The sequence below is a fragment of the Solanum lycopersicum genome, chromosome 8 (genome assembly GCF_036512215.1).
Source record: "Solanum lycopersicum chromosome 8, SLM_r2.1".
NCBI classification, from domain to species: domain Eukaryota; kingdom Viridiplantae; phylum Streptophyta; class Magnoliopsida; order Solanales; family Solanaceae; genus Solanum; species Solanum lycopersicum.
The window spans coordinates 62,401,258-62,422,123 of NC_090807.1; the positions used below are offsets into that span (position 1 = coordinate 62,401,258).

General features: G+C 33.9%; 3 protein-coding genes and 3 pseudogenes across 3 annotated transcripts; 4 read left to right on the top strand and 2 right to left on the bottom strand.

Moving 5' to 3' along the window:
* The first annotated feature begins 881 nt into the window (after positions 1–881).
* Positions 882–2,632, top strand: LOC101265570 (premnaspirodiene oxygenase-like; annotated as a pseudogene).
* A 711-nt stretch (positions 2,633–3,343) lies between these two features.
* LOC101257397 (premnaspirodiene oxygenase-like) lies at positions 3,344–5,335 on the top strand. The gene is made up of 2 exons (XM_004245895.5): positions 3,344–4,267; positions 4,582–5,335. Exons 1-2 carry the CDS (start codon positions 3,377–3,379, stop codon positions 5,188–5,190), a joined length of 1,500 nt encoding a protein of 499 aa, XP_004245943.1. The 5' UTR covers positions 3,344–3,376; the 3' UTR covers positions 5,191–5,335.
* A 593-nt stretch (positions 5,336–5,928) lies between these two features.
* On the top strand, positions 5,929–8,325 carry LOC101265266 (premnaspirodiene oxygenase-like; annotated as a pseudogene).
* Positions 8,228–10,014, top strand: LOC112942070 (premnaspirodiene oxygenase-like; annotated as a pseudogene).
* Positions 10,015–10,128: 114 nt separating this feature from the next.
* On the bottom strand, positions 10,129–14,460 carry LRGB (plastidal glycolate/glycerate translocator 1-like). Its single transcript, NM_001365676.1, has 8 exons — positions 14,102–14,460; positions 13,407–13,722; positions 12,492–12,753; positions 12,273–12,388; positions 11,840–11,949; positions 11,268–11,445; positions 11,024–11,153; positions 10,129–10,680 (listed from the first exon to the last, which is right to left on the bottom strand). Exons 1-8 carry the CDS (start codon positions 14,378–14,380, stop codon positions 10,530–10,532), a joined length of 1,542 nt encoding a protein of 513 aa, NP_001352605.1. The 5' UTR covers positions 14,381–14,460; the 3' UTR covers positions 10,129–10,529.
* Positions 14,461–14,780: 320 nt separating this feature from the next.
* LOC101255909 (4-coumarate--CoA ligase-like 6) lies at positions 14,781–19,385 on the bottom strand. The gene is made up of 6 exons (XM_004245889.5): positions 18,099–19,385; positions 17,432–17,621; positions 16,932–17,077; positions 16,611–16,678; positions 15,646–15,748; positions 14,781–15,156 (listed from the first exon to the last, which is right to left on the bottom strand). The coding sequence occupies exons 1-6, from the start codon at positions 19,200–19,202 to the stop codon at positions 15,043–15,045; spliced, it is 1,725 nt and encodes a 574-aa protein (XP_004245937.1). The 5' UTR covers positions 19,203–19,385; the 3' UTR covers positions 14,781–15,042.
* Between the last annotated feature and the right edge of the window lie 1,481 nt (positions 19,386–20,866).

Genomic DNA, 20,866 nt, shown 5'->3' on the forward strand with positions numbered 1-20,866 from the left:
ATAAATTTAACTTCAATTTGAGACGATATTCGGTAATACTGTATTGAAGCTATAGATGATTGCATTACAAAATTAATATAATCTCTCCGATCATTTCTATTTTTTATGCGGAGATACGATAATAGATGATTAACAAGTAAAATAAATCATCTAGAAAAATAAAATTGGTACAACTAAAAAACGTATGTATTTGGATTGTATTTATGCTTATTATTTAACTTTTTCTTTGGACTTGTACTAATGGGTAATAGATATGTTGAAACATGACCTTCATTAAGTAAATACTTTGGAGTTCGAAAAATATCAATCGAATATCAATGATACTAATATTAAATACTAAACCTAAATTCAAATACCTTAATTCTAAAAATTTTCTTATGAATATCATATCAAATATCTAATTATCAAAAATTTTGATTCAATTTAATAATTTGATTTTAGATATTTTATGTCCAATCCTAATTCGAAGGCAAGCAAACTTTAGACATTTTATCAACTTGAGGCACATGTGTCTAAGGTTTAACCATTCTTTGTTTGAACTCAGGGGTATATATTTGAAGTATGAATCAATTTTTTCTAACTTTTTTATATGAACTTAAAAGCATATATGATTGAACTCAGGGGTATTATGTGATATCATTTAATTTGATGCAATATTTATATAAAAAGATTTTTTTAAAAATTTATAATTTAAAATAATTTTTATATTAGATATTTGTATGATTTAAAATCATTTCTTTAAAGATAAAAAATAAATTATTTTAAACTGTAATAAGATAACATTCTTTCTGGACGAACTAATACGGAAAGATACCACATATGAAACATGGAGTACCAAGTATACCTATTTTTTTCTTCTTTTTACTGCTCACTGTAAAAACATGGAGATTCATTTCAATTCAGTTTCATTGTTGCCGTCCTTTTTCCTCCTGTTAGTTATTTTCGTTCGAAAAACGAAAAAAAGTAACCAAAGATTGCCACCAGGTTCATGGAAATTGGCTATTATTGGAAGCATACATCACCTTATTGGAGCACTTCCACATCATGTTCTTAGAAATTTATCGAAAAAATATGGACCTATAATGCACCTGAAGTTGGGGGAAATTGATGCAGTCGTCGTATCGTCTCCTCATATGGCAAAACAAGTACTAAAAGTTCATGACCTTTCTTTTGCAGCAAGGCCAGAGCTTATAGCATCTGATATAGTCTTTTATCGTCAAAAAGACATTTTATTTGCAAAATATGGTGATTACTGGAAACAGATGCGTAAAATATGCATTTCAGAGTTACTTGGTGCAAAGATGGTCAAGTCGTTTAGTTTAATTCGACAAGATGAGGTTCATGATCTTGTTGCATCTATTCGTTCTACGCCAAATGTTGTGGTTAATGTGTCTGAAAAGGTTCTTAGAGTTACTTGCTCTGTTATATGTAGATTAGCTTTCGGAAAAGTATGGGATGATGGAGATAATTTGTTGATGTTGATGAGGGAGGTATTAGCCTTATCAGGCGGATTTGATGTGGCTGATTTCTTTCCTTCTTGGACATTACTTCACGAAATTGGTGGAATGAGAAGCAGATTGAAGCGTATGCATAAGAAGTTTGATGTAATATTGGAGAAAATAATTCATGAACATAAAGAGAATCGAGCAAATGGGAAAGAGGGAAACAGTGAGTTTGGGGGTGAGGATTTGATTGACGTTTTACTTAGAGTTATGGAAAAGAATGGTGAACTTCGATTTCCAATCACAAATGACAGCGTCAAGGCAATTGTTCTAGTAAGTTTGGTTCTATATTCATCAAAACTATCATTCATTTAGAGTCGTCTTCATGTTTACACTTATTGTTAGTTCCATCATTTGTCAAAATCATATGTATTAATAGATGAACTTCAATGTTGTAGGACTTTTTTTTCGAGGGAACTGAAACTTCATCAGTAATATTACAATGGGCGTTATCTGAACTGATGAAGAACCCGAATATGATGGCCAAAGCACAGACAGAAGTGAGAAGCGTCGATAAAAGGGAAGAATGATTTGAATGACAATGATGTCGAAGAGTTGAAGTATTTGAAGTTAGTGATCAATGAAACACTACGATTGCACCCTGCATCTCCTCTTTTAGGCCTTAGGCAATGCAGAGAGGCAACAGAAATTGATGGATACACTATTCCTCTTAATTCTCAAGTGGATGTTAACGGTTGGGTTATTGCAAGAGATTCTGAAAGTTGGGACGACCCTGAAACTTTTATGCCAGAGAGATTTGAAAAAGAATTCTGTGGATTTTAATGGAAAATCATTTTCAATATATTCCGTTTGGTGCAGGAAGCAGGATGTGTCCATGAATGCATTTTGGTTTAGCTAACGTTGTCTATCCGCTAGCACAATTGCTTTATCACTTCGATTGGAAACTTCCTTATGGACAACGACCCGAGGATCTGGATATGACTGAAACACTTGGAATATCTGCGACTAGGAAGAATGATCTTCACTTGATTGCGATTTCACATGATTTAAAATGTCATTACCATAGTATAATGATGCTTATAATTTCCTATTCAGACTCTACGCTTAGTTGTATATCAATCTTTCGAAGTGCATAATCGATCATGGTTGGAATTATACAATAACTTTCATGTATATAGATTGATGATCTCCTCATTTATTCATTGGAATTGCCTAAATATATTAAAAAAAGATATGTGTAATATGACAGTTAACTTATTTAATCAACAAAGCATATCTATTAAACCACATAGCTTGTTTTTCGCTTTGACGTCTCTGTAAAATTGCAGTCATGATAAAATTTTTATTTATTTAATCATCTGAAACTCCTAACCACACGAGTTTTCAACATATCAAAGTAGAAAAGGGATGACTTGTTATCCAACAGTATAACATGACTTCTATACTCGTGTCAATCAAAGTTTACGTAAATCTATTCAAATGTTTAATGAAGTTAATTGGAGAATTATAATTTTGATATGATAGTGAATTGCTCGAGATTCGAACTCGGAACTAATCAGTTGGAGTAGATAAGTTCCTTGCTAAATAAAATAAATGTTATAAACAAATAATTTTAGTAAATATGTTAGAGAATTTAGTATTTTGTTTTTAATTACCTTTTGTTGTAGACAAATTATTTAATTTTTCTACAATTTTATTAATTTTAAAATGGTTAGCTATTATATTTATTTTTACATTCAATTAAATATATATATTTTTAAAAAGTAACGTAAGAGAATAACCGTTCACGTGAAAAAGGAAGACGAACACTATCCATGTGACTTGACTACATGGTCATTTCACGTGAAGGCCAAACCCCTTTTATCTATTTAACCAACAATTTTTTTCCTTGCATTCCTCCTCAGTGTTAAAACATGGAGATTCATTTCAATTTAGTTTCATTGTTGCTGTCCTTTTTCCTCCTGTTAGTTATTTTCGTTCGAAAATCGAAAAAAAGTAACCAAAAATTGCCACCAGGTCCATGGAAATTGCCTATTATCGGAAGCATGCATCACCTTATTGGAGTACTTCCACATCATGTTCTTAGAAATTTATCGAAAAAATATGGACCTATAATGCACCTGAAGTTGGGGGAAATAGATACAGTCGTTGTATCGTCTGCACATATGGCAAAACAAGTGTTAAAAGTTCATGACCTTTGTTTTGCAGCAAGGCCAGAGCTTATGTCATCTGATATAGTCTTTTATAATCAAAACGACATTGTATTTGCAAAATACGGTGATTACTGGAAACAAATGCGTAAAATATGCATTTCAGAGTTACTTAGTGCAAAGATGGTCAAGTCGTTTAGTTTGATTCGACAAGATGAGGTTCATGATCTTGTTGCATCGATTCGTTCTACGCCAAATGTTGTGGTTAATATATCTGAAAAGATTCTTAGACTTACTAGCTCTGTTATATGTAGATCAGCTTTCGGTAAAGTATGGGATGATAGAGATAATTTGTTGATGTTGATGAGGGAGGTACTATCCTTATCAGGCGGATTTGATGTCGCTGATTTATTTCCTTCTTGGACATTACTTCATGGAATTGGTGGAATGAGAAACAGATTGAAGAGTTTACATCAGAAGATTGATGTAATTTTAGAGAAAATAATTCATGAACATAAAGAGAATCGAGCAAATGGAAAAAAGGGAAATAGTGAGTTTGGGGGTGAAGATTTGATTGACGTTTTACTCAGAGTTATGGAGAATGGTGAACTTCAATTTCCAATTACAAACGACAGCGTCAAGGCAGTTGTTCTAGTAAGTTTGGTTCTATCTCATCAAAATAATCATTCATTTATCGTGTCACATAAACTAAAACGGATGAAAAATGAGTGAATACTCATGTTTGAACTGTTGTTGTTCCTGTTAATTGTTATCAGGAGAGGAACATATTAAGAAACATGTGGAAATCTTATCATCTTTCGTGTTAAGTTTTGGTATATCTATCTTTCTTTCTTTTTAATAATTGTGGTGTGTAGGTCAGCTTGTACATTACCAGAAACAGGTACCAGGTAACTCTGACTATCATTTGTCAAAAATCGTATATTAATAGCTGAACTTCATTGTTGTAGGACCTGTTTTTTGGGGGAACTGAAACTTCATCAGTAATAATACAATGGGCGTTGTCTGAACTGATGAAGAACCCAAAAGTGATGGCCAAAGCACAGGCAGAAGTGAGACGTGTCTGTAAAGGGAAGAAAGATTTGAATGACAATGTTGTCGAAGAGTTGAAGTATCTGAAGTTAGTGATCAATGAAACACTACGGTTACACCCTGCATCTCCTCTTTTAGGCCTTAGGCAATGCCGAGAAGAAACCAAAATTGATGGATACACTATTCCTCTTAAATCCCAAGTGGTTGTTAACGGTTGGGCTATTGCAAGAGATCCTGAAAGTTGGGACGACCCTGAAGCATTTGTGCCAGAGAGATTTGAAAAGAATTCTGTGGATTTTAACGGAAATCATTTTCAGTATATTCCGTTTGGTGCAGGAAGCAGAATGTGTCCAGGAATGCATTTTGGTTTAGCTAACGTTGTGTATCCGCTAGCACAGTTGCTTTATCACTTCGATTGGAAACTTCCTTATGGACAACAACCTGAGGATCTGGATATGACTGAAACACTTGGAATATCTGCAACTAGGAAGAATGATCTTAACTTGATTGCCATTTCATATGATTAAAAATGTCATTATTATATATATATATAGTTTAATGATGCCTACTTTCTTATTCAGACTCTATGTAAAGTTGTATTTCAATCTTTCTAAGTTTATATGTATCCCCTAAGAAAGTAATAAATCCTATTTTATCTTTCTAAGTTCATAATTGATCTTGGTTAAAATTTTACAGAAGTACTATTAATGTGATTTTGACACCAAATCCAAGCAATTTTCATGAATATATGTTAATTATCTCCTCATTTGTTCATTGAGATTGCCAAATTATATATTGATAAAAGATATGAGTAATATGACAGTTCTCTATGGAATTTCGATATTTATGTTTTTCAAACACTTCACAAATTTATAGATACACATATCGTATATGACAATTTATGTGAGATGCCACGTATAAGGTAAATATCTATTGCTTTAACTTTATACAAATTCAAATATCTACTAATTCATATTTAAAATTAAAAGACTCATTTATATATTATGCTAGACTAAAATATATTCTCTCTTTAAAATTTTGTAATAATTGCTCAGAAATTGACAACTGAGTCATCATCCATCAACCCCTTTATACGTGGACCTGCCGACTGCGATGCTTGCTAAATTATTGTGGCTTATATAATTAAAAAATATAAATAAAATAACCAAAACTTTTTTTTAGTGGGCAGTGTTTAGTAGGTTTACTTGAGTTTATAAGATTGCGAAGAATTTGTGAGAAAATTATCAAATCGTGAGAGAATTGTCAAATATTGCGATGTGATTAGTAGATCTAATGTCAAAAAAAACTTATTTTGAGCTTCTAAAATCGTGAAAGATTCGTAAACGAGCTATTAAGTTGTCTTTTTTAAAATTTAACTATTTTGGTATCTGTTATGTGATTTTGACACCAAATATGAGCAATAAAAAATCTGGTATATGATGGTTCAAACTTATTTAATCAGCTAACAAATTTATACAACTTTTGTTGAGTTCCTGCTCAGTATAGACATATGGAGATTCTGCACTTCCATTTCAATTCTGTTTCAATATTCTTGCTTTTCTTTTTCCTCCTTTTAGTTATTTTCGTTCGAAAAACAAAAAAAAGTAACCAAAGATTGCCACCAGGTCCATGGAAATTGCCTATTATTGGAAGCATACATCACCTTATTATCACGTTCTTAGAAATTTATCCAAAAAATATGGACCTATAATGCACCTGAAGTAAGGGGAAATTGATGCAGTCGTCGTATCGTCTCCTCATATGGCAAAACAAGTACTAAAAGTTCATGACCTTTCTTTTGCAGCAAGGCCAAAGCTTGTGACATCTGACATAATCTTTTATCGTCAAAAAGACATTTTTTTTGCAAAATATGGTGATTATTGGAAACAGATGCGTAAAATATGCATTTCAGAGTTACTTGGTGCAAAGATGGTCAAGTCGTTTAGTTTAATTCGACAAGATGAGGTTCATGATCTTGTTGCATCTATTCGTTCTACGCCAAATGTTGTGGTTAATATGTCTGAAAAGGTTCTTAGACTTACTAGCTCTGCTATATGTAGATCTGCTTTCGGAAAAGTATGGGATGATAGGGATTATTTGTTGATGATCATGAGGGAAGTACTAGCCTTATTAGGCGGATTTGATGTGTCCTTCTTGGACATTACTTAACGAAATTAGTGGAACGAGAAGCAGATTGAGGAGTATGCATAGGAAGATTGATGTAATATTGGAGAAAATTATTCATGAACATTAAGAGAATCAACCAAATGAGGAGAAGGGCCACGGTGAGTTTGGTGGTGAAGATTTGATTGATGTTTTACTTAGAGTTATGAAGAATGGTGAACTTCGATTTCCATTGACAACATCAAAGCAGTCATTCTAGTAAGTTCGGTTCTATCTTTCATTTAGAGTGTTTTTTACACTTATCGTGCCACGTAAGAAAAAAGATAAGTTTCTTAATTTTAAAATCATTCATATATTACCTCTCTCATGTTTTAACCGTTTGATATAACAGCTGCTTCTGTTATCCGGACAGGTACATATTAAGGAACATGTAAAAATCTTACCATCTTTCATTTACTTGTTCGTATATCTATCTTTATTTTTTATAATCGTGGTGTTTGGGTCAGCTTACACACACCTCGACTGATTCCATGAGATACCTGCCACCAGAAACAGGTATTAGGTAACTCTGTCCACCAAGGCTAGAACAAATGGGAAGTCGTTCTTTTGTAGTGGCATAATGTTACATAGAATGGGATGTACAAAGGTTTTCTTAAGTTCCTAGATACCTCTTCTATCATTAGGCAAAATCATATATTAATAGTTGAACTTCAATGTTGTAGGACCTGTTCTTTGGGGGAACTGAAACTTCATCAGTAATAATACAATGGGTGTTGTCTGAACTGATGAAGAACCCGAATGTGATGGCCAAAGCACAGGCAGAAGTGAGACGTGTCTGTAAAGGGAAGAAAGATTTGAACGACAATGATGTCAAAGAGTTGAAGTATCTGAAGTTAGTGATCAATGAAACACTACGGATACATCCTGTCTCCTCTTTTAGGCCTTAAGCAATGCAGAGAGGAAACAAAAATTGATGGATACACTATTCCTCTTAACGATCAAGTGGTTGTTAACGGTTGGGCTATTATTGCAAGAGATCCTGAAAGTTGGGACGACCCTGAAACATTTGTGCCAGAGAGATTTGAAAAGAATTCTGTGGATTTTAATGGAAATCATTTTCAATATATTCCGTTTGGTGCAGGAAGGAAAATGTGTCCAAGAATGCATTTTGGTTTAGCTAACGTTGTGTATCCGCTAAAACAATTGCTTTATCACTTCGATTGGAAACTTCCTTATGGACAACAACCTGAGGATCTGGATATGACAAACAGTTGGAATATCTGCAACTAGGAAGAATGATCTTCACTTGATTGCCATTCCACATGATTTGTCAAAATATTGACACAAAATATCATTATCATAGTGTAATGATGCTTTCTTTTCCTATCCAGACTCTGTGCAAAGTTGCATTATGTCTAAGTTTATCCCCTAAGAAAAAAAGATTCCCCTAATGGCAAATCGGGTTTGACAGATCAAGCACTCCATTTCTCTGTGTCATCATTTTTAATTTACTTAAAAGTAAGGTTAATGTTCAATAATTTTGATAATATTTTTTGAGTTGTGTCAATGTTTAATGTCTTCTTTGACTATGATGTGGTATTGCATATAATTTGCAGGTTGAATGAACATACTGTATTTCTAACTTGATCATCCATCTTTACTAATACAAACACATAACTTGAATAAATTGATTATCTGTGGAAAATAGATATACTATGTTGGGACCGTGCTCAGCACGGACCACCCATAGATATAGATGTTAATATTTCAAAGCACAGGTACCTTATTTAATCAGTAATCTACCTAAGGTATATCTATTAATCTACCTAACTTGCATATATGCAAAATAGGCCAGACAGCTATGGTGCAGTGGATCGGGCTACTCTCTTAATTAGAGGTCTCGCGTTTGCTCCTCCCTTCATCAGAGGTCTCTGGTTCGAGCTCTGAATATGAAAAAATCTGTGTTTCGGGCTCCAATGCAGATAGCGTACAATGGGTGGAAAACCCAAAAAAAAATAAAATTGGCCACACAACCTCCACTCTTTTTAACTGTTCATTTTGGTAGCAACATCTTGATCAAATTAGTTATAAATTTGACATATTCGCTAAAAGTTCTTCCTCATTGTGATAATATGGAGATTCTGCACTTCCATTTTAACTTAATTCCAATCTTGCTTTTCTTCTCCATTCTCTTTATCGTAGTTAGAAAATGGAAAGAAATGAACCAAAGATTATTGCCACCAGGTCCATGGAAATTGCCTATTATTGGAAGCTTGCATCACTTTATTGGAGCACTTCCACATCATGTTCTTAGAAATTTATCCGGAAAATATGGACCTATAATGCACCTGAAGTTAGGGGAAATAGATGCAGTTGTTGTATCGTCTCCTCATTTGGCAAAACAGGTACTAAAAGTTCATGACCTTTCTTTTGCAGCAAGGACAAAGCTTGTGGCGTCTGATATAATCTTTTATCGTCAAAAAGGCGTTGCATTTGCAGAATATGGTGATTACTGGAAACAGATGCGAAAAATATGCACTTCAGAGCTACTCAGTGCAAAGATGGTCAAGTCGTTTAACTTAATTCGACAAGATGAGGTTCATAATCTTGTCGCATCAATTCATTCCACGCCAAATGTTGTGGTTAACATGTCTGAAATGGTTCTTCAACTTACCAGCTCTGTTATATGTAGATCAGCTATCGGAAAAGTATGGGATGATAGAGACAATTTGTTAACGAGCATGAGGGAAGTGTTAGACGTATTAGCCGGATTTTGATGTGGTAGATCTCTTTCCTTCATGGAAATTACTTCATCAAATCAGTGGAAAGAGAAACAGATTGATGAATATGCATCATAAGCTTGATGTAATATAGGAGAATATTATTAATGATCATAAACAGAATAAAGCAAATGGGGAAAAAGGCAACAACGAGTTTGAGGGTGAAGATTTGATTGACGTTTTACTCAGAGTTATGGAGAATGATGGACTTCAATTTCATATGACAAATGACAACATCAAAGCAGTCATTCTTGTAAGTTGATTTGGTTATAATCTCATTCTAACAAGTCAATCGTTAGCTAAAGTCTTCTTTTGTTTCTTAAACTCTATATAATCGCAGAATGTTACATTAAAATAATGATCTTCACTTGATTGCCATTCCACATGATTTGTCACAATATTGACACAAAATATTGTTATTATAGATTTGTGATGCTTTCTTGCCTATTCAGACTCTCTGCAAAGTTACATTTCAAACTTTTTTAGTGTATCCCCTAAGGAAGTAATGAATCCTATTTCATCCTTCTAATTGCAAAAGAGTACTGATGGTGGAAGGCTGTTGATAATTGATCTCCAGAATATAATTATGAATTATAAGACCAAAAATACATTTGAGTTTCATGCTGTTCAGCTGTGCTTACTTTCATAAAAGAAGTAGCAATTCGTTTCAATTTACAGGAGAAAACCTTACAACGAAAAACTATGGATATGTACCTCTATACACATCCTAAGTAAACCTAAAACTAGATGCAGGAAAGTTCCTAATCATGTTCCCCAAGAGTGATAGAGAAACAATGGAAACTTTAACTTTATAAACACCTTGCATCTAGAATCTGAACATTGTGAAGAAACAGCAAGTTGCTCGTTGCCTTCTGAAACTTAACTTGGGTGATTGTGCTGGCATTATCTCAACAGAATGATCGAATTGGAATGAAGAAAGATGAATGTGAAGATGAACAAGCTCAGCCGACAATTGCCAATAGGCTCTGTCTTACTGCTGGAACTGAGCATATAAGAGAACCAAATATACCAGTCAGGGCATATGCTATAGCGCAGAATGGAAGAGCTTCAGGTTCCTTAGCTGACAAAGCTGCTGTTCCGAGCCCATGAGCACTAAAAAACAAAATACAGATAGTCATTAGAGCAATATTATACAGCTTTGGTCTTCTTCTATGTAAATTTCTCAAACATAAAAATCGATCTTCACCAAATTAAAATATAATTTTACAGTTAAACTCAAACTGTTGATCCTAGAAGAGGAAAACTTGTTATCGTAAACTGAGGTTGCAAAAGCCAATTTTTATAGTTCTAGCATTTGATATAATTCTCTTTCGAAATGGATTCTCTTCTTTTTTTTTCTTTTCGAAATGGAGCATTAGATATAACTCTTACAAGGAACAGTCCTCTCATTGTAAAGCTAAATGATTGCTATCTGCACAATGAAAACGGCCAGTACCTTGATGCAGTTGCAATTCCTCGAGCAATAGGATCATTGAAGCCAAGTTTATCCAGCACAGCCTGAACAAAATTTGCTCCCACCAGACCAGTTAGTACAACGACAGCTGCTGTTAGGGATGAATTCACACCTGAATATCACACATTCAAGAAGAGTTTTAGCATCTTTTTCACTCTCGATTACCAGATAATCCATGATTCATCAAGCTTTCAGAGAACAAGATCATCAATGATATGTTCCTTACCTTCAAATAGAGAAACAATGCTGAGAGCTAGTGCGACAGTTATGCATCGTGGTAGGATCGATATAGTCAAATTTGGCTCCAATCCAATCAGCCTTCCAATGAGTGCGGTTGAATATAGTGAAAATAGCGTGGATATAATGACAGAGGTGAAAATCTCAGCAGCATGCCTTTTAACAAGCTGAGAATAGAAAATAGATAATTAGCATAAGCAAAAGACAGGAACAGGTGAGAAGCTGAAAGAGAGTGAATCCTCTGAAGGACCACTCATCTTACATTGGCTGCAAGAAGTCAGGAAGGTAAAGGATAAAAAGAAAAAAGTTTTATGTTTGTAAGAAAAGCGAAGGACAAGCAAAACAACTCCAAAATGAATCTACTGCTAGGTTTGGAATGTCATTGTTCAGTTCGTTCTATTTTTTAAGTCTTTGAAATTTGCCTCTTTTTTTTCTTGTTTTGTTGCCGTATACATCCTTCCTCACCAATCACCGGTAAACATAAAAGTTCTTCTATAAGTTTGAAGTCACTTTAAATTTCTGTCCTGTTATCAGCCTTAGTTGCAGTTCATTTCTAGTTACCTTTCTTTGCTTGAACATGGAGAAGGCAAAGGAGATGATGACTGATCCCAAAAATCCCATGAGAATGTCCCCAGCTCCAGGATTAGATGCGGCCTTTGTAAGATAATCCCCTGAATAAATAAGCAAGGAGAAAGTACAATTTGATTAGCTGAATGGACAAATAATGTTGTTCAGAAAGTTTGACGTCTCATGCTCATAATACTTATGTATTACGCAGGAAAACAAATGGGCAGAAATTGTAACATCTTACTATACATGTAGAAGCTTGACGTTTATGCATTAAATCTTCCTTAAACCTTCTTTTTATCTACTACATCATGTACCACTGAAATGGCTAATCTAAGTTGATATAGCTATAGTCAAGTCAATTTTCATGTTAATGCTGTAAGAATAAGAAAGTAAATAAATTATAACATAGAAGTAAAATCTTCACCAAGAACTGGATCAAGTCCAGACTTAGAAAGGTATCCAAAAGCAATGGCTGCAAGATCTGCAGAGACTGCACAACAGATGATTGGATGGAAAACCTTCTTTACAGCCGATGGAAGCCTGAGGATATAAAAATTATGAATGTATAGACCAGATGAACAAGAAAAAAGAAGAAAGTTTCTATGATAAACTGAAAAGTAGATTTATTCATGCTGAATCATACCCTGATCCAATTAGGTAGCCTAATACAGTAGATGAAAGTAGAAAGGGTAGGCATGTTCTAGCACTTGTTCCCAGTGCCGTCGGATAGTAAAGTGCACCAACAAATGATGCCAAAAAGATACCACTCCAAGTCCACATCTCCAAAGAAGAAAATGGAGAAGGCTTTGCCATGGGCTCAGCAGGTATCATCTCAGTCTTTACCATTTTCCTCACGGATATAGCTGTGAAACCCGCAACACAAAGAGAAGCCAACCAGCCTCCAACTGCAAAAAAAGTAAAAAACCAGTTACTCTCTTGGCATGAACAAAGAGACTTGCTCAAAGTGAGAAAAGAAAAGGAAGGAAGCTGCAGTTTTTTATAACCATATATATGTGACAGACTGATTCGGTTTGATTGCCTCGTTACCTTATTTTTCTCTTACTTAGTATTAATAATCTTATTTTACCAATTACCCTACCTTTTTATAATAACTGTAAGCTTACTCTTCAAATTGCTGGTGCGTGGTATTATGAAATGACGAGAAACAATAGAATCTATCAGAACAGTGTATTCATCACAACAATCCATTATGAACAATATGTAACAACCATTCAACGAGCTGTAAGGATATCTAGTCGAGCAGCTTACTATATGTTTGGGTACAATTAATAGGAACATGTTTGACTCTAAACAGGTCCTACTGAGCGCAATGTCCAAAAAAAAACCATTTTTGTTTCATAGGAAGATATTCAGTTATGAGTAACTAATAGCATTTTCTTATTCACATCGACTTAAAGTGTGATTATAATTTAGCAACACAAGGGCCTCTAGAAGCTAAATAGGCATCAAACTTAAAGTTAGTTGATCTTAATTCAGAGCTCTTTCTGCAAAAAGAACCAAAAGTGTGGCGATTTATCGTACAGTTAAGATGTGGTACCTAGTATAAAACAAATCTTGGCCCCAGAAGCTGCAGGAACATCCTTGACGGCAAGAGGGAGAACAACCAAAGAAGGTACATAAAACAATGGAAGCCATCTCTGGATAAACAAAAGTGCAGGCTCAAAAAAGTTCATCAATCCTTCTGCAGCCTTAGGAACAACGGAGTCAAGAATCGTTAGAACAGCAAATGTGCAAAACATTCCAAATAGAGCACTTGGGAACTTAATAGCAGCTTCCACAAATGCTTTCTTTAACAATTTATCCATAGCCAGTATGATTCCAAGTGAAACTAATAAATGCAATACTCCAAACACCTACAGCAAAACAAACACCAAAAAAAAAAATCAAAACTCAAGCTTTGAGTAGTAACAAAAACTGTTTTTTCAGGGAGTTGCTAAGAGGTTAAGCACTCCTCACTTCCAACACTTAGTTATAATAAGTTCGAGTCACCAAGGAAGCAAAAACGGTGGGAGCTCCCACGAAAGGGGTATACAAAAAAGCTAAAAAAGTAATCTTTTCCTCCATGAACTATAATATAGGCAAAACTGTTTTCCAAATTGATTAGTCAAACACGAAATACTACTCTCCAAAAGTACTTTTTAGAAAGCACCTAACAAAAAGAATATTTTCCAAAAAAAATTGTGGCCAACAAAATTTCACAATATGAAAGAGAAAAAAGATTCAATTTTTTGCCTTGCTTGGTAACCCTGTGGATGCAACACTACTGTCTGATCCCATGGATCTAACAATAAGTCTTCTACTAGAGTGAATTCTCTTAACACCCCTTTCATGGGATTGTGTATTTTCGACGAAATTTGTCTTGATATTGACTACATTAGAGCTCAAATTGGATTTCTGAGGAAGGATTCTAAGTGGGGTTTGTAAAGATTTGAGCTTTATTTGATAGAGAGTTGTTGGGTATTGGAAATTGGGGAGAAATAAACTTCTTGGAACAGCTGAAGCTGTTGCCATGGGAAATCTTGAAAAGAAGAGAATGTAGTTGGTCCATTTTTTGAACTGGCAAGTGAAGAAATTTGTGTGGATGTGAATAGAAAAAGATGATTCTTATTCTCTCCATCACATATAAAAGAGTGACTCTTTGTCTCTAACAATACTATAATCAGTTTTGTTCGTTGCCTTCTTTTGTCTGTATTTAACTTTTGAAAAACAGGACTTTTCTCGCATTTTTTACTAATCAATTCGAAAAACACTTTTAATAATATAAGCACATTTTTAGAAAAAAATTAAACACTTTTTAACTTCCCCAAAACTTTGTCAAACAAGCTACAAGTTCCTTCAAGGCTTACCAAAATATGTGGGGAGCCAGATTCTAATTTTTCACTTTGAGAGGCAAAAGAAAAATTGCTCTCAATTTCAGCAAAATATCAGGAGATCAATATACTGAACGAAGGGATTATTCGATACGTTTTAGCAGCTATAGATGGCAACCAGAGCTGCTAAAATCACAAGGTTGATAAAAAAATTGTACATATTACCAGGTAACTGGTGCTTTTGCATCTATTATAAGGAAACACAAAAAAAAGTATCTTAATCTATAACTGATTTCTTCTGTGTATCGCCGGTTAACGAACATTGTTAGGCAGCTTCACAGCTCAACAGTTGATGAAGAGGCTCTATAATTTGGAAGTTAATATGTTCCTTAACTCCTTTCTAAGTATCTTCCCAGCTGCAGACCTGGGTATGGAAGCTCTGAAGTAAACTTTTCTAATCCTCTTGAATGGTGCAACCTGTTATAAAGAATATGAAGTGATTAACAATGGAGGCGACTATATCCCAAGAATTCGTGATGCATAATATACATGTATTCTTGAGAATCATAAAATTAGCTATACCAAGAATTCGTGATGCATAATATACATGTATTCTTGAGAATCATAAAATTAGCTATGTCATACTAGCAGGGAGGAGATATGGAGGCTGCTGGTTAGGGTAGAAGGTTAGTTGAGTGTGGTCTAGTTTCCGTATCAATATTATTATAAGTACCCTCCTACTATATTATTCTTCGAGGGTCTATTGGAAACAAACTCACTACCTTCACGAGGTAGGGGTACAAACCACCCTCCCCAGACCCCACTTGTGGGATTTATACTGGATATGTGTTGTTGTTGTTGTCGTCAATTGTCATACTAGCAGGGAGACGAATGACTCGCTGCCAGATGAAGCAAGGGAATAACACAAAGAAACCCGAAAAAACAGATAGTGAAGCTGACTATTACCTGCTTAGAAACAAAGTCTATTACATCTGTTTGGGAAACTGCACACCCGTCTCTCTTAACGACAAATGCTACTGGAATTTCTCCAGCTTCCTCATCTCGGGCTCTGAAAAATCGAATAACAATAAAGTGGATGACAGCTAGAAGCCTGATCATGCTAAAAGTGGTAGAAAGAAATGATATTATGCAATTGCTCAAAGATCAGCATGGAAAATTTGGTGATAAAGAGCCAACGTGGAGTACTTTTACTGACATTGTCTCTAAATATCTTCCACAAATTTTGAGTAAAGACCGGTAAATTTTATCATGCACTTATTTCCACTACTTAATGATAACATCTTCCAATACAATTGAAGTTTTTAAAATCCAAATATCTGGGCATGCTCAGATTTGCAGTCCGACTCGTTTTCATTATATCTGCATAAAGGAAATAAGTAAAGGGAAAGCTCCTTTTGGTATGGTTGGACAGTTCCCGTGATTCAATATCTTTCATGATTGTTTAAACCAGTGACACTACTGGCTCTAGGGTAAAAGTAATGAGAGCGTAACTTACTACATCAGTCTAGACACCAAAAATACGTGAGGACTACCAGATATACTCTGAGCCAAATTGATATAAGCAGCAGGAAATCAAATTTCTTCTGTAACTCCAGCAAAAGACTATATCGTGAATTCTATTTTAAGGAAGTTCACTACCATGGTAAACCACATGAAGGAACAGTTGATTGTGATTGAAAAAAAATAGTTCTCCCCCATTCATGCTTCTACCAGGCTTAGAGGTTGATGTCAATTTTTCCGAGCGAGTCACCTTTATTTTGAATTTTTCATATTTAGCAGTCCCTTCTAAGGAATGAATTTCAGTGTCATCGAAATGGTATCATGGAGGATAAATTACTAATTTCTATTCAAATTACATGTATTCCTTTTAACAGGTATGCACCAATATCTGAAGCACAAGTCAAGCTTACCCTGTTACTGCAGCATCAATGATATCTGGATGTGAGACCAATACAGATTCTAAATCAGCGGGAGCTATCTGCAAAAATATACACAGCAAGAGAATCCATCCATCATACTCGACAAAAAATTTAAAAGAATGATTGAAATAATAATGGAACTCAGGGTAAATTTCTGATGCTACTCAAACATATGAAGCATCAAGAAAAAATTGAACGATGAACGACAAGTCGGATTTATATTTATGAATATAAGATATCAGAAGCAGCATAACAAGTTTTAGATCTCAGAAAATATGCAAGAACTCCAATAGAAGAAATTAAAAGATCTACCTGAAATCCCTTGTATTTGATAGTCTCTTTCAGACGGTCAATGACATAAAGATATCCTTCTTCATCAAAATACGCAATATCACCAGTATGGAGATAACCATTGTCATCAATGGTAGACTTAGTAGCCTCTAAGTTATTTAAGTATCCTGGAAATTGAAGCCAAATACAGAATTTTTACTTACTGTTTGGAAGCATAAATAGTTGTAAAGCCAAAACAAGATATATGGTAAGGCACTTGGCAATAACTTTGCATATCGGCTTTTGTTAAGCATTAGCTCAAACAGTATCATACATATCAGAGATACACTATGGTTATAAGAGCTAAAAATATTACAGTTTTTCACCTAAAATCTTTTTAAAAATATAAGGATGATGCATATCCACCAGAAAAAATCTTTCAAAATTTAGCGCTTAGAAAATTATGTGATGATTTAGCAGCATAAAGAGCATTTCAGAATCTTCAGATAAATAGAAACAGTAGCATTAGAGAAACTAAGTACCTTTCATTACACCAGGTCCACAAAGCCAGAGCTCACCCATGCAGTTGGGAGCTAAGGTTGAACCGGTGATCCAATCCACTACTTTAGCTTGCATGTTTGGAGCTAGAAGCCCTACTGAAGAATAATTATGCAGCTTTTCAGTATTGTAACCACGTGTTCCAGTAGCAGTTGACTCAGTCATGCCATATCCCTGGACAACAAATTATGACATATGTTCTGAATAGTGAAAGCAAAAACAAACAGTTAATTGTGCCATTCCATCTCTTTGGATGAGTAATGCTCCGAGTTGCAATATTCTAACACGTCTATGATTGCCAATTGACTCACAGGACAAGAGAATCAGAATCAGAAGAAGTTGAAGAAAGTATTTATTTTGAAGGGTTAAACCAAGGTAAAGAGCTTCAATTAGACTTATATCTAGAGCTAACATCATACAACCCAACTGATTTTTTCCCTAACGTGTTCTTTAAAATATGAGAGCAAGTAACCTGATCTCATCCATATCAAATAGAATAAAGCAAAATAGGGAAGTTAAGCAGATCAAAGAACATAAGTAAAGCACTTGTACTTTGAACTAACTAGCAACTTTGTCTTTCCAAAATGGTAGCTACTTTGACACATGTGGTAAGATGCATTCAATTGACAGTCAGTGATTTAGGGGAAATACCTGAATGAAATCAACATCCGGGAGAGTGTGAACGAAGTCTTCAATGGATTTTGGGTTTACTGGTGCTGCACCACATGAAACCTGTTTCAAGCTCTTCATACTGCTCGAAGCACCATCCTTTGCTCTTCTAGTCAATGCCATTAGTAATGGTGGGACTAGGGGAAAATGAGTGACATTGTATCTCTCAATAGCTTTCACCATCTCATCAGCGTCAAATTTGCTCATCACAACAATGGTAGTTCCCAACGACAACAACCCCATCACAAAGAGAGAAAGCCCATACACATGAAACATTGGTGTAACATCCAAATACACATTCTCAGAACTCGAATATTCATATTGTGAAGCTTCAAACCTCACAAAAGTTTCCACCATGGCTATAAAGTTCCCATGAGTCAAGATAACGCCTTTTCCCACACCAGTAGTACCAGACGAGTACAGAATTGCCGCTGTATCTTGCTGACTTATTTTAGGTCTTGAATCCCAATTAGGATCACAGGAAATCAGCTCATAAAAAACAGAACTTTCACTACAATTCGAACCAGAAACCAAAATTTCTGGCACCCCTATAACTGGAATATCTAATGTAGACAATTGGTCAACTTTATCACTAGAAGTGAATGCCAAAGTTACAGAACAATCAAGGGCTTGCTTCTTTATCTCTAACAAATTGCTAAAGGGATTCATAGTAGTTGCAATTGCACCAAGAGCCAAAACACCCAACAAAATAACAGGGAAATAAATGGAATTAGGGAGTAGAATCAAAACAACATCACCTTGTGAAACACCCCTTTGTTGAAGACCACTAGCCATAGACTTAACCAAGGGGTAAAGCTCTGAATAGGAAATTGAAATGCCAGAAGCTGAGTCCACAAGAGCAGAAACCCCACCATTTTTGTGAGAAAAAATGAAGGAAACAACATCAAGCAAAGGGTCTTCTGGCAATTTTATGGAAGGGTACTTACTGCTGTATATACCTGTTTCAGCACAGTACCAAAAGGGAAATGAATGGGTTTTAGAAGGGTTTTTCTCAACTTCACCATTCCCACTTTCTTCACCCTCTATGACATGGGAGCTCAATTGGGTTTTCAAGAATGTTACCATTTTGATCCCTAAACAAGGATTAATTAGTGTTGTATCAACTCAAATCAAGAAAACCCACTCCACTGCATTTATAGAACAAAAAAAAAATCTAGGCTTTGCCATCTTGGCAAGTAATAAAAATTAACACTTTACTTGCTAAGACGCAACACACAAAAAATTAGTCTTTGCCATCTTATTAAAAACAGATTGCAAATATCTATCGATCATATGACTCGATTAAATTTAAATGGCAATAAATTTATTTAAAAATGACGTTTTCAATACAACATTTTGTATTTTTAGAATCTATTTCTATACAAAACTTTACCTTTTTTGATTTTATGTGATAAATTTACAAGTTTATAACACATTATTATTTTATGTAAAAGAATTACTGTGTCTTGTTTAATTGTACTATGAATCTAATATATTGTATAGTATATTGGTCACAATATTTGTGACTTTTAAAAGAATAAATTAAGAAATATGTAAAATTGGTTTAAGGAAAAAGAAAATCAAATTTAAAAGAAAATACATTAATGAAAATGCAGTTGGATATGAAAAGTTGACATGAGTGTGTGAATAAGTATTGTATATAAAGCCAAGTCATATTTAATTTTGGTTTCACAGTTTTGTCGTACTTAGAAAATGATGATTTTAAATTAAATTTTACATTTGAAAAAAAAGAAGAATAATTTAATTTGAAAAAAAAGAAAGGCTTATATTTAAGTTTGGTGCAACGAAAATGATTATTTGAAAAATGTGTGGGTTTTAAATCTTTTTTTATGTGCATTTGATGAATAAAAAAGAAATTATCTAGAAATATTGATTTATAAGTAGGGATATTCACTGCAAAGTGAAAAAGCAATTGATAATTAAAATGTGGTTTAATTATGGTTTTAGCAAATGATAATTAAAATAATCGGAACAAATCATTACTTTTTTTTTCCTTTTTAGTTGATATGATTTTATTTTTAAGAGTCAAATGTTATAAATTTTGATTAACATTTAAGATGTATTTTTTTATTAAATTGATAAGAAAATAAATTGCAAAGTATTTTTCGTATAGTTTTTGAATACTTAATTTTTTTATTTTAAAATATTATATTAATGTAATCTAATTTAGTTTGATAGTTAGTCAAATTGATTCTCAAAAAATGCAACATGACAACTAAAATAAGAACAAATGGAGTGTATTTCTTCGTCCCGATTTAATTGTCATAATTTCCTTTTTTTTTATAATCAAACATATAAACTTTGATTTAACATTTTAAAAGGACTCAAACTCAAAATTCTGACAATTTTAGAATCTATTTCTACACAAACCTTCACCTTTTTTTATTTTATGTGATGAATTTATAAGGTAATAATAACATAATTATTTTATGTAAAAAATTATACTCGCTTATTTAATTGGACTATGAATCTAATATTTATACTATATTGGTCACAATATTTGTGACTTCTAAACCAAAAATTAAGAGAACATATAAAATTGGTTTAAGAAAAAAAAATCAAATTTAAAAGAAAATACATTAATTAAAATGTAGCTGGATATGAAAAGTTAGACAGGAGTGTGTGAACAAGTGTTGTGCATGAAGCCAAATTATATCTACCTTTAGTTCGACGGTTTTATCGTATTTAAAAATTATTGGTTTTAAATTAAATTTTAGATTAAAAAATAG

What these genes read in the sequence shown, in the direction of transcription:
- LRGB (NM_001365676.1), bottom strand. Translation starts at nt 14,380, where the DNA reads ATGGCAACAGCTTCAGCTGTTCCAAGAAGTTTATTTCTCCCCAATTTC. An exon ending in GGCTACCTAATTGGATCAGG is followed by an intron (nt 12,389 to 12,491) that starts GTATGATTCAGC and finishes TTATATCCTCAG; the next exon opens with GCTTCCATCGGCTGTAAAGA. An exon ending in CCATGTTCAAGCAAAGAAAG is followed by an intron (nt 11,446 to 11,839) that starts GTAACTAGAAAT and finishes TTCTATTCTCAG; the next exon opens with CTTGTTAAAAGGCATGCTGC.
- LOC101255909 (XM_004245889.5), bottom strand. Translation starts at nt 19,202, where the DNA reads ATGGTAACATTCTTGAAAACCCAATTGAGCTCCCATGTCATAGAGGGT. An exon ending in CGGATGTTGATTTCATTCAG is followed by an intron (nt 17,622 to 18,098) that starts GTATTTCCCCTA and finishes TTTGTTGTCCAG; the next exon opens with GGATATGGCATGACTGAGTC. An exon ending in TCAAATACAAGGGATTTCAG is followed by an intron (nt 16,679 to 16,931) that starts GTAGATCTTTTA and finishes ATATTTTTGCAG; the next exon opens with ATAGCTCCCGCTGATTTAGA.
- LOC101257397 (XM_004245895.5), top strand. Translation starts at nt 3,377, where the DNA reads ATGGAGATTCATTTCAATTTAGTTTCATTGTTGCTGTCCTTTTTCCTC. An exon ending in GCGTCAAGGCAGTTGTTCTA is followed by an intron (nt 4,268 to 4,581) that starts GTAAGTTTGGTT and finishes TCATTGTTGTAG; the next exon opens with GACCTGTTTTTTGGGGGAAC.